The sequence below is a fragment of the Lampetra planeri genome, chromosome 16, assembly GCF_965212315.1.
Source record: "Lampetra planeri chromosome 16, kcLamPlan1.2.h2, whole genome shotgun sequence".
NCBI classification, from domain to species: Eukaryota; Metazoa; Chordata; class Hyperoartia; order Petromyzontiformes; family Petromyzontidae; genus Lampetra; species Lampetra planeri.
Window position 1 is genome coordinate 12,269,560 of NC_136122.1, and position 13,489 is coordinate 12,283,048.

At 45.0% G+C, this 13,489-nt stretch overlaps 1 protein-coding gene across 1 annotated transcript in view; it reads right to left on the bottom strand.

Annotated features, from left to right (window-relative positions):
- Positions 1–9,238, bottom strand: part of SAMM50 (SAMM50 sorting and assembly machinery component) — a 49,048-nt gene extending 39,810 nt beyond the window's left edge. The window contains exons 1-8 of the mRNA XM_078601622.1: positions 9,026–9,238; positions 6,844–6,957; positions 6,094–6,195; positions 5,282–5,369; positions 4,645–4,751; positions 3,554–3,684; positions 2,619–2,706; positions 1,636–1,764 (exon numbers count right to left, since the gene is read on the bottom strand). Of these exons, the coding sequence (XP_078457748.1) occupies positions 1,636–1,764; positions 2,619–2,706; positions 3,554–3,684; positions 4,645–4,751; positions 5,282–5,369; positions 6,094–6,195; positions 6,844–6,957; positions 9,026–9,046 (780 nt within the window). The 5' untranslated portion in view covers positions 9,047–9,238. The remainder of the gene's footprint in view (positions 1–1,635; positions 1,765–2,618; positions 2,707–3,553; positions 3,685–4,644; positions 4,752–5,281; positions 5,370–6,093; positions 6,196–6,843; positions 6,958–9,025) is intronic.
- Between the last annotated feature and the right edge of the window lie 4,251 nt (positions 9,239–13,489).

The following is a 13,489-nucleotide window of genomic DNA, read 5'->3' on the forward strand; positions in this document are numbered from 1 at the left end:
GTGATACTCTGGTATTTAGCATAAAGTACTGTCACTGCGATTGTAGTGTCATTGGACTGTGAGGGTCACCAATGGCATGGAGGGGGCCTTGGACCCATCCAGCAGTGGATAGGTGATGACGACCATAAAATTATAGACAGTGCACTCTAACCCACTTCTTCAACCGTTGAAAACGGCAGTGGCAATCTCATCGCCACGTAAAATGTAGGGCAGATGCCTGAGGTCGTGCCAACTCGTGCGCGAATCACAGGTCAACAAGGTGTCGTCATATCTACATGCAAACGAAACTTCTCATTCGCCAACTATCAAGGCCGAGTGGCTTCCTCCTACCCGCATCCCGAGGCTGGCGCCTGACCCTTGCTCCACTTGACACGGAAAGGTGCAAATAGCAGCGCGGAAAAACCAGCGCGTGATAAGCCCCGTAGCTGCTCCGCCGAGCGTCACACCCCACGCGATCGCCATATAAATTTAGCGACGGTGACAGGCCGTCGTGGTTTGCCCGCGCCACGTGGACCTCCCGCCGGGAATACCTCTCGCGGGGGGAGGGGGGGTGGTCAGCGTTTTTTCAAATCGGTGCCCACGTTTAAACTTGGGACGTGCGTCACGGGAGGTGTGCGCCGCGCCACATACAACAGCGACATCGCACACACTCGCATTTCATGATGGTTTTAAAATATTTTTTGGCTGGCGTTGGCAGACTTGAGTTCCAGATCGAGATGCCATCGGTGTAGAAAATGTGAGACTGACACAGAACAACTGCAATGGGGAGTGCAGATTGAGATAAGCGGCAGGTACAAAGATGTCTATGTTAGACAATATACTGTGTAGGATGTAACTAAGAGTCTGCGAATGATTAAGCTCGGAACGACAACACATGCAGGAATTAAAATGTTGTTCCGCTGCTTTAGGAAAACATTCCACTTTTGAGTGAGCAGTTGGCAATGAGTGAGTGAAAGGATGTAATTAAAGCAATTTGTAGATATTTAACTAAATGCATGAAAAAATACATCAATGGTATACACTGCGCATGTAACAATTAAGTGATTGATAAGTAAATGAATTATTTTGATGTAGCATAAAACAGCACGTTCTAATTGCTGTTTTATGTAACTCTTTCATGTTATCACTGTAACCACTAGAAATGCTACACTCACGACTTTGTAAAAAAAAATAATAGATTCTTGAATCAAATTAATCAAATCATTATTGGGTAGGTTTATATAACTACAAGCCTAGATATGAGTGTCAAAAAAAACATTTGAATACAAGATGCGTGTCAAATTTGTATCTTTTCTAGGTAGGAATTCCCAAAATGATTCCTCAGGAACCACATGATCAAACATGGTGTCATTTCATGCAACGTTGATGAATATTCCTTTTGATATGATTATTTCCAACACAGACAACAGAGAAATCAAAGCAAACCACCACCAGGTCGATGCGATAGATTTCGGCTGTTTCGCCAACACCTAAATCAGGCACCGTAACGGTTTTCTCAGTTGCCAAAATTTTCGTGATAAGAGTAAAACGGCTTCACCATGAGGGCGGGTGGCCCACGGTGCCGGTGGTGGCGGTGGTGGCGGTGGTGGCGGCGGTGGCTGTGCAGCGACTCCGGAAAACTTTGCAGGACTTTACCGAGACGGACGACTTGAGGGAGTGGCCGCTCTCCTGGCGCACGGCAAACGAAGCGGTGCGCGCCAAGCAGCCCAGCTCACGCCACGCGCCCTCCCACCGCACGCAGTGCCGCGTCCTCCACAGCGGGAACTGCGCAGGACCACGCAAGCGAGTTTACAACCTCAGATTAGTGCGGTTGGCTACGTGAGGTGCGAAAGATGTTCAACGTGCACACATACACATGCATACACAACCGTTGCTCAAGCAACAAGACGTCTACAAAAATAATCGATGACCTCAACATTAAATAATTTTTATTTGTGATATAAACAAATCCCCCCCCCGGCTTTTGGAGATTTTGAAAAGGCATTTCACTCAGCAGAAGATGAAGCGCTAATCAAAGGACTCACAATGCAAGGCCAAAATAAAAAATGCAAAGTCAGCGTTAGGATGGCAAACTAACGCTGAATTTGCATGAAGTAAGACGTTTATTATGTTGCTACGAATAACCATTTATTCGTGAACAAAAATGGACAATACATTAGCCATCTCAGTTTTTGCCGAGGATATCGTATATATCAATCAATAAAAGGGAGGTCGAGGAATTTGATTGACAAAATTAACAAAAGAAGCTGAAATGTTGGGCTTTGCAACAGAAATGGCCAATCATTCCAAAGCAAGAACCTCCTGAAGAAAGTATCTGAGACTCAGTGAGGGCTTCCTGGATAAACGACTGGCATTATATTTGGTACTGGACCTACCAACATTACGAGTGATGACAGAATCACTGTAACTTGTAAAAAAATATCTTTCATAACATCTAATCTCTCCACCTCTAATTAGTCCTTTGAGCCACACAGCCACCACCAGCACAGTTAATAGCTTTAGCTTTAGCTATTACTGTGCTGTGCTATTACTGTGCAGCAGAAACAAGACGACATAGCTACGGACACGACAGAACATTAACCAGTCAGGCAGGATCTTGACACGAAACGTTGTCTTACGTTGAGGTCCAGGGAGACGCCCCTGTCCGTCTGGCGCAGCGAGCTCCAGGGGAACTGCCCCGTGATCTTGTACACGCTGGCCGAGAGGCTGCGTGTGCACATGAGACATACCGAGTCACCGTTCAGGGTTCAATGTTTAAAGATGCAAGTGAAACAAACAACCCTCATCTTGCAAAAATGTAATAGGCTTGGCTGCAAATACACTTTTTTAAAATAATGTTTTGCCATTCCCCCAATTTTCAATATTGCGCTATTGGCATCATGTCGTGAGACAAAGTATGCCGATAAGCACAGTTGGCTACGTACAGTGCGAAAGACGTTCAATATACATACATACATGCATCTCGGACAGAAGTTCAACCATTAGTTGATATCCACTTCAGCCCACTGAAGTGGATATCACGGACCTAACTTGGAGGTCGCTTTGGTGACTTCTGTTTCACACAAATTAATTGGCATGCTGCGTTGGTAGTGTTGCACAAGCACAGCAAACAAACAAAAACGCAACACATTCGTCAGTGCTACAAGCTTTATCGTGCCCTGCCCCTTCCCCTATTAAAGAAAGACAGAACAAATAGACGTTTAACAGGTTTCTAGACAGAAAAGGTGCAGAGATGGCAACGTTGAGACTCCATTTGTTTTGTGATGTAGATGCATGTAAAGTGATGGAAATCATGCCATGTTCCATCCCAAAAGCCCACTATGGCAGCATACATTGTACAATTAGCATATGAAATTCATGAAACAGATTTCAAACTCACTTGGAGACTCAGCCTAGGTATGTTTTTACAATAGCCATTTGGTGTTCTTCGGATGCCTTTGTCTTTATTCATGAGCCAATGCAAATTTACTCGTCAAAATGTATCAAATGGCTAAATGCCAACTGGTAAATATTACAGCCGTGGTGTTTCCAAATAAAAAGCTTCAATACTGACTTGCGCTCAAAGCAGCCGGTCTGTGGCTTGAAGAACGACAGGCCATAAGATGTCTCCTTGGTGCCATAGGAAAACTGGAAGGTCAGCTTCTCCGCTCGGCCAAACAAGTTGGGCAGCCTCAGGCCTAGCACCTGCCCCACACCGGAACACACAAACACGCGCCGACACACACGCCGATGGGCTAGAGGACTCACTGCCAGATTCACAGGAGATTACACACCGGCACAGTTTGTACTGTGTTTACTTTGTGCAGTAAATGTGTCGAGTTGTGTTGTTTTTTCTGTACAGGCCATTAATACATAAATATTAAACAAGTTCATATTGAGAGACGTTTTGTCCGATTATTCTTTATTTGTTCCACAGCACGAGAGTTTTGGTAAACCGATGCACATTACACAAACTACACAGCACAACGCATGGACAATACGAACTATGCCACACCACCCAAGATAAGGCTGTCACTCTGCAGACAATACACAAACTAAGCAGCAAGTCACGGAGAAAACACGCAGCACACACACAGACAACAAGCAGATGATAGACACACAACACATATAACCCCACTAAGGCAACAGACAGCACACTACCCAGATGATAATAGCAATACCAGCTCTGTACAATCTTGATGAATTCTAAGTGTTTCAATACTGCAGAAGTAAAGAAATGAACATTAAGTATTGTTGAGGATGGGTGTCAACACTTGTTCCGAAAATTCACAAAACAAGGTTAATATTGTTTAGACGTATTTCGGTAATGACTGGAGAGAGGAAATAGCGATCCACACTCGAGCACATGTTAAAAGAAGCAGGTGGAGACAAAGAATGGGTTCTTACCGATGTAATACAAGAATGACGTTGAACAAAAAGGTGCAAGTATGACTAAAGCAATAAAGATAACGGAGGAGCGCATGCACAAAAAAGGAGGGCGTTCATTTGGTCCCATAATTGCCCTCGATCTGACGTGGAGGAAAAGAGAGCACAAAAACCAGCCACTCCAAACCGATGAACCAGATAACAGGCAAAAGACTGCATGAGCAGGTGATCAGCACACTGCACTACAAGTGACTAACAGAGTGGGGGTTGTTCACTTACCATGCTGCCCTCATTGTTCCCCACCATGGTGTTGTAACTACCGGTGAGGCGACGCATCTCCACCACCTCGAAGTTAATATCCAGTCCATCGGGTTGGGCCCCGGGACCTGCGGCGAATGCACATCATGAAGGTTTGACAACGACTGTACTTCAGTCACTCCAATGATAGATGTGAGGGCCTCACCAGGCCTGTGTGGATCGTGAGGAATATTTGACCCTACACATATACGAATTGAGAAACATCGATCAATACGTATGTAGTTTGAATTTGTGTATCGTCGGCTTGATAATAAATATTAATATAGGGAAATAATGCATCGTCCCATCCCTTGTTAACAATGTCTCGGGTATTAGGCTGGTATAAAGGAAGGATTATGGCCAGGGTTGAGTATTCGAGTTGAAGCTACTTGTGTGCTGAACTGTAATGGTAAGGATTGAAGTCAAGGTCACTTGGCAGAACGAGGTCTTAATTTCATCTAGATCTCTCCTAATCAGTGACCCGGAAAATATTTCCACATATCTCGCTATGGCTCAGGTCGATTAGCGATCAGGAAAATTATTTGTGAAAAAAACCAAGCTCTGGGCAGGATTCATGCTGACATGAATTTGATGTCGACGCAGGGAAGAATGGTCTCACCCTTGGCGGTGTCGATCAGCACCTCCACGTGACGGAAAATCCCCAGGCGCAGCATCTTCTCCCGAGCCTCGTGCGACTTCTGCATGACCTGCAGCAACGCGGAGGCAGCAGCACATGTCTTACTCTTTGTGCACACTTAAACGTTAACAGTGTACACGTTAGAATATTGCATCCTGTGTGAAATAATACTTTAAACCTTTCCTCAATCCACTGAAAGGTCATGAGGGTTGTGTATAGCCCAGTGCACTGACCACTGCGCCATCTTTCCAATCGACATCTTATATACAAATGTATATGAAGAATAAGTATTGTAACGCATTTTTTGCAAGGGAAAGGAAACATGGAAATGGTGTATTATGTATGCTTTTTAAATATTAGGCATGTAAGAATTTACCCTCTTGGGAATTCAATTGTCACGATACATAAATTATTATTATTCGATTCAAGAATCAACTGTTTATCACTTATTTATCAACGGTCTGTATTATTTTCGTTTGTATGGTGCCATTTGTAGTTGTTTGTTGCATGCATTAGAATTTCACCCCTCCAAGCACAGTTGGCTATGTATGGTGAGAGAGAAGTTCAACATACATACATCTAGCATTATAGAATTCGCATAAAATATTTATATACAGCTTCAATAATGAATTCTTACGAGCACAATTGAATGCGTGTATGAGCTTAAGAGGTTCATCCTTATGAATCGATTAACCACTACATGCTGAGAAAATGTTGACAATGCTCAAAAAGTGCAGTTCTGCTGCATATCCATCTCTTATGCGGCAAGCACGAATGTTCGGAAAGACATTTACTTCAACGAGGCTGGTGGCGTTGAAGACATCAGAGATCTCATGCATGATGTAGTCATCCTTGGTTCTCTCCAGACCCTGGATGCTCACGTTTTGCACAAGGACCTTTGAAAACAACCAACGAGATATCAAGAACCGCAAACGCATTGACGCACGATCAAAGGGGTACACGGTGAGGAAGCGTCCCATGACTGAGCTGACACTCAACCGTGCCGAGACATTGTTGAGTAGTTTACATGCAGGCTTAAGGCTTTCAGCTAAACAAGCAACAAAGTACACCTCTGGATTTGTCCCAGACGATGCACGCAAGTGTATTGAGTTACTGGAAAATGATGATGTTGGCTTCATCAACAGTGAGTTTTCAATCACATGAAGTGCATGGAGCCGCAGAATTATTTTGAAGGCCTGTGGCAAAATGCCAATTGAGGGCCTCATCTGAAACATTTGTTGAAGCTTCCTTGGCCCTTTCTAAGGACCCCTCGGATTCGAGGCCAGGGGCAAACTGCCCCCCGTCCCTCTAAGGCACTGTGAATGCATGCAGAGCATCCAGATTCTCAGCAGAACTAGTCTAACGGAAGCACAGCACTGGTGCATTTGCATACGTTACCTGCCCATGGGACTGAAAAACCGCTTTGACTATCCGCAAACCATACACATAAGCCACCACTGGTTGTATACTTTACAGTACCAAAAGTAAATGAATGTTATAAAGAGATCAAATTTGAAGTGAATTAAAGGAATAATGGACATCACCTGCTTGTTATCCAAGACCTCCTGCTTGGTTTCCACCCCAGGGTCGTCCAGCATGGAGCCCTCATGGAAGGCACTATGATGCTCCGGCCCATCCATCGGGATCGGCTCCAGCGCCTGCAGCAAGGAATACACAAGAGGCGTGGTCAACTGGTGACATGAGCTGCATTGGCGGATGGCTGCGGAGAGGCAACATTGGCAGCAATGCGTTCCTCATTGGGAGTTCATGTGGGCAGAGGCAGGTACTTTGTCATGTTGAGTGTGGTGGAGCTGATACGCATGGTTTAATGATGAGCAGATGGGATGCTCTTAAGGATTGTCAGCTCAACCACAAAAATTGTATAGGAGGTGCAGTCTTCCGGGTGAGGCAACGTGTTGAACATGTCTTCTCTCAAGCTATCGCCACGTACTACGGCAGGCATCTTCAAAATGAAACATCTTCAGGAAGAAACAAGATGCTCGCTTCAGTACATTCGGCATAAACAGGAAGACCACACTTAAATGAGTTGCTGCGAAATCTTGTGTGTGAAATCAACAGAAGAGAATACAGGTCCGAATATATATCATGCCAAGCAAACGGCAGCGATTTCATTTTTGTCTCTAAATGAAAAAATAAATCTGAAGCAAAACCATGTGTAGTGCTGGTGCAAGGCAATTGTTCAGCACTTTGGAAACAAGGATTGGCAGATCACAGATGTGTGAAAAACCGAAAAACCAATTGGGTTGGAAGGTTAACAGATGCCAATAAATAAAATGAATACATGTGTGTGGACCTCTGAGTGTCATCGCCTCGTTAGAGTGGGTTTTTTCCATATACTGACCTCCAGTGTCTTTCCACATGCACATTGATTCAAAGGAATTGGAGATATCGCATTGCAGAACCCTCCTGCCTTCCTCCTGATAAAGGCCTCGATATTCAGTGACACTCTCCGAGACAAATTAAGTACTTGAGAACTGCTCTCGATAGCCTTTCATAAAGTCAATCTTCCCACCCTATCTCTGGTCTAAAGGCAAAGCCATTGCAAAAACTTCAGACTCTGATCGTTCTAAGGCCTTGAAATGTTTTTATGACGGGCAAAAGGGACTGTTATTGGAATTGCTCAGTTGTTGTTCCGTTCAACATCATGGAAATTAAGCCAAGTTACATTCAAGCCATGGACGAGGGCACCACGTTGGAGCCCAAGTGCCTTGAGCGGAACAGGCCACGTGCAGTCCAATATGCAAGGGTTGTAACACCAGCGAGAATTGTATGCCTCCAAATGAGTTTAACACGTAAGCTTTTGCGACCAATATTAGCCATAATGCAGGTTTTTTTGGGTGAGATCGCGTAAATATAAATGTGTCCTTATACCCGCCACCATCTGACACAGCCAATGAGTAAGGTTTGTCACGTAAACAGAAAATGACAATTCGTTACTAGTACAGCACGCCGGTTTTGTTGGAGAGCAAATCCACAGCATTTACAATCAGAGTAGGACGTTTCGCCAGTAATTACACCTAGGATCATCAGGCGTCAGCCAGATTTGCGTAGAAGTCCTCCTATTTCGTTCCGTAGAGGGATAGATGCGATGTCGTCACTTGTGACGTTCCTCCAATGTGCTCTGTCTGACAGTGTCAATGGCCAGTCAAGGACAATAAGTGTACGTTGGGTGGCTTATTAAACAATCAATAACATACTGTGCAAGTGTTTTGTCGCTCAAGATAATCGTGGACCCGCGCTCATCTCTGCTGCTTATTGAATCCAGGTTGCGCATTCCACGTTCCTATGGCGAGGAAGGTCACAACGGTGGCCGATTGGCGAGTTTAAAATTGTTCACGCTCACACGACAGCGAACTATGGAGACATATTAAAGTTTCTTCTCTTTAATCGTCAAGCAAAATATCGCTCGATCCATTGCTAAATGCAACACTAAATGAAACCATGCTGACTTTAACACGCACACACGACATCACTGCAGCCGTGCCCTTGACATTCGCAAACCCCCCACCACAACGCACACGCCGCTCGGGCAATTGTACGTGAAGCATGCACGATGGCATTCGCGTCGAAGCCCGCGCACAAGGATAACGCGGCGAGTGAAGGAGTTTGATATCGCGACGAAACTTTAAAAAAAAACTCCCCACAAATTTAAGACGGAAAAAACGGCGAGAAGCGACCACCTCCACAATGCAAACAACGACGCACCTTGGCATGCACGGAGCCCATGTTGGCTCCTCTGCAATGTCAACTTCGCTACACTCAAGCGGTGATTGCTGTTTTGTTGTGTGTATATTTACTGAGCTTAATTACAACAACAACAACAACAAAATATGACAACAATTCAGAGCGCTCCGCCTCAGGGCCCCGTCTCTATCCTGCCCTAGGCCGCAAACGAAGCGAGCCCGCTCCCCCCACCTCTCTTCTTATTGGTCGCCACGGTGGCGCGGCACGTGATCGCCGTTGGCCAATCGCAGCTCGGGATGGTGGCGGAAGAGAGGGGGCGGAGTGTGAAAACGCCGGTTCCGGTTACTGAACGCACGTGGGTGGAAGGTCACCACGTGGGTTGTGGGTAATCAGCTGTTCGGTGGATTTCTCGCGCGTGGAACATTGTTGTTGTTGGCGAGTTGACAGCAACAGCGGCGCCGCGTCGCTTCGTCGATAACCGCGGTCGTGTCGACTCCGAAGAAGTTGCAAACAAGCGGCGGTGGAAGAAACGCGCAAGGGTGATTCGAAGAAGCGCGGAGAGATGCACGTTTGGTATTATACTTAGACGCCGATAAGAGAAGATATGCCGATCAAAGGCACTATTCGACTGTTCAGAAAAGTAAGCGGGGATTCGGCGGGATATGATGTAGGGTGATGGCCGGTGGGAGAGAGTAACTACGTATAAGTATATTGGGGTCATCCTGGATTCAAAACTGAATTTTGAAGATCACATTGATTATATTGGTAAAAAGACAAAAATAAAATTGGTTTTCTGTATCGACACAAGTACTGCTTCCCCTCCATGTTCCGTTTGGAATTGATAAAAGCTACCATACTGCCTCTACTTGATTACTGTGACATCGTGTATACATCAGCCCCAAGTACTGTACTAAAGAAGCTTGACTCAATTTATCACTCGGCCTTGAGATTTGCATTGAACTGCCCATATAGGACTCACCACTGTGATCTCTACATTGGGTTAAACTTAACATATCTTAATGTTCGACGATGTACTTACAAAAAAAATCCGCAGACTACCTGTTGGGTCTCCTCTCTGTTTCGAAGAACAAATGTGACCTAAGGTCTTCGCTCATTTACCAGCTTCACATTCCCTATTGCCGTACAAATACTGGAGGGAAGGGCCTTTGCTGTTGATGCCCCCAGGGTCTGGAATGCTATTGCCAATAAACTGCAACTTGAATCACTGCCTATTAGATCTTCACTCAAAACTGCTCTAGAGGAGTTTACACCCCTAGCTGCCACTGCAATTCAGTGGCCTAAAATAAAATGTTTCGCTCCGGATGACTGCTGCAAAGTATGATCTTGTGTTTTGATTATAGTGTGCTGATCTTTAAAGGTGCATTGAAATGTTTTTGATACTCCTGGTGTTGTGGAGTGACTCATGCAGCCAGCTATGGGTACAGGGTTTGGTGGTACATGTTGTTTGTCGTTTATTGTGAAATTTCGGTCACAGTTCCTATGATGAGTTACATTGCTTTTATGCCTTTATTTTGGTGATTTAGAAAACGTTTATTGGTTTGGCCATGTTTGTTGTAATACGGAGTTAGACTGATGGCTTTAATCGAAGTTGTCTTGTGGTTGTTGTTTGACTTGCATCCCACTGGGATTTTTGCACACAGCGTTGGTGTACGGTGCTTTTTCTAGAAGATTTTGCAGTTTTTTCCTGGATTTTTCTGTTTGCGCGTAGTCACTTTATGATGTTTTCTTGTTCATGTTTTTGTTTGTTGCGGTAGCACCCGATTCCAGAGCCGAATGGCTCACAGGGCTATACCAAATGAATGAAACTGAACTGCCGAGTGGGACGGAGTAACTAAAACTACGTCCATGGCGAGTGTGACGTGGCAGGATGGGCTCGTGTGTTGGTGGCTGGGTGCAGGTTTGTAACGCGCGATCGTTGACGCTGGGCGGTGACCACGGGAAGGGCTTCATCATAAATTGATCATTGATGATGCTGCTGCATCCCTGCCAACGTTGTCAGCACTTTGCCGCGTTCTGGACAGCAGAGGGCAGTGCGGCAAAATCAATTGTATTGCCCACTTGAGCAATTGTTTCTTGCTGTGGTTGTCCCACCTGATGACGGACGCTTGTGTTGCGCCCGAAACGTCGTGATTTAATTTATTTTATACCTACGTGACTTTACCGAAAGAACCAGTCACGAAAACTTCAGATCAAGATTTTATTGCACTGCGCCTTGCTCCGATGTCTGTGTTCCCTGGGCTTGACCGATCTGCACTGACCAGCGTGGTGAAGTAGGTCAAATAATAACCCCAACGATCCCTGCAGCGTGGGAAGAGCCTCTGCCACCAGTGCCTATACACAGAGGGCGTGTACGTGGAAAAGCTCATGATATTCGAATCTAACTGTGAGTGAGAATATTTTTGTTTCCATTAATCCAAATAATCATATGCGCCACATTCCAGAACCGGATATTGAAGATTAAGATTCATGCGCGACCCAGCAAGCTCGGCTACACGCCGCCGTGAACACGAGTCGCCCGCCCTGTATAGCACGGTCTCAATGTCGTGCCAAAGGAGGGATCCGATGGTTCGCCTTCGTTAGAAATGTAACCTTTGCGACCGCTCTCCTGGCGAATGAGAGCTTCGTTCGAGGGAGGCGGCTGGTGGCACTCTGGTGACACGTCGCCCCATCTTGATGGGCAAACTCAACCAGCAGATCGCGCACTGCAGTCGGAAGTTGGCGGTTGACGTTCTAAGGTGGACTGCGACCCTCATAGGAACGGCGCCATCCTCGCCGATCAAACAAATCACTCGAGGAGCGCCGGTGTGTGGCAGAGAGAGAAGTTCATGTGAATGCTGTCGCAAGAGGTCACACGTTTGGAGCAACGGTCCCTCGCCGACCGTGCGTGATGAATGAGAGTACGTCCACCGCTAAGATTGCGCATTTAAATGTGGGCAACGTGTGAAGGAGCAAGATTTGTTGCGTCGCAAGACCTTGAGAGATGGCCAGGGACTGTTTTGGCTTTCAAAACAGCAGTGGTCTTGTTCATGTATGACGATATGCGCGAAACATTTTGGATTGGAATTTAACAGCAATACAATTTCGATTTAAAGCTTTCGGGACTGCAGGGATTCATATTCTTGGTTCTTTCGGTAAAGTCACGTAGAAGGGAAATAATACAAATAAAACAATACGTGACTTCACCGAAAGGACCAAGAAAATAGCAATACAAAAAAAAATTGCGACCATTTTCTGTTAGCACCTGTCCTTGTAGGCCAGATCACTTTAGTTCATGGTATTGAACTATTACATTTCACTCTGATGTAAATGTCAACACAACTAATGTGTTTTACAATTGTCCAACAATTCTATTTTGCTTGGCAAACTTGTACATCACTTGTTTCAGACATTTCACTAGGTTCTGGACGTCTGGACAGTACAGCAACTCAAGCAGCGGTGATATTACAGTACTAGTGCTATTGAAGGACATCTTCATATGCTGGAAGCACTTGACTGCCAGCTATGGCTGCAAGTTTGGTCGTACGTGTTATGTATATCGTTTATTGTTACATTTGAATCACACTTCCTATGATTACTGTTGTTACATTGTTTTTATAGCTTTATTTTGGTGATTAGAAAACATGGTTAATCTAAATTGTCTTGTGGTTTTCATTGTTGACTTGCACCACATTGGGATTTTTGCACACAGCGTTTTTAATAAAATATTTTCTGGTTTATTCCAGGATGTTTCTGTTATGCGTCGTCGCTTTAAGATGTTGTTCATATTTTGTATTGTTGCGGTTGCACCCGACTTAAGAGCCGCATGGCTCACAGGGCTATACCTAATACATGAAATGACTAATGTACAGTATGTAGAATTGATTTCGTACCGTACGTAGCCAACCATGCTAATCAGAGGCGATGTCGAAATGTTTCTACGGAATTTAAAGGTCCTTTGTGACGACGTTGATGTGCAGCAGTGGCGCAGTTTGTTCATACAAAACGCCGATTCATAATAAAGGTTCCTGCAGTTCGATTCCTGACCGCAGATGACGTCAGCTGAGAGTGATGCACCGTATACAAGTTGGCCCTGGACTTACCCCTTCAACCCGAACTGGTCAGCGTTGCAGTATGGGGGGGGGGGGGGGACACCCCAGATGACCAACAATACACGGGTGGTACATCAGGCCGTGGACTGAAAAAAATGAATCATTGTGAATTAAAATGTTACACCTAAACGGTTCATATTCATTCGTCAATCACGATATTTAATGTGAATTTCCATTACATTGTAGACGATGTAAATGGAACCGATTTTAATTTGCATTGCTTTTCACTTTGTTGTAACGTTCTTACCCGCCCCGCCTGGACATCTGTGAAAAAGAGCTTCATAGCTCTTCAGATTCCTACAGTAAAACATTCAGATTCATTACCTTACCGAGACGTTCACCATAACACCCATTCAATCCACCAAAACAAACAGCA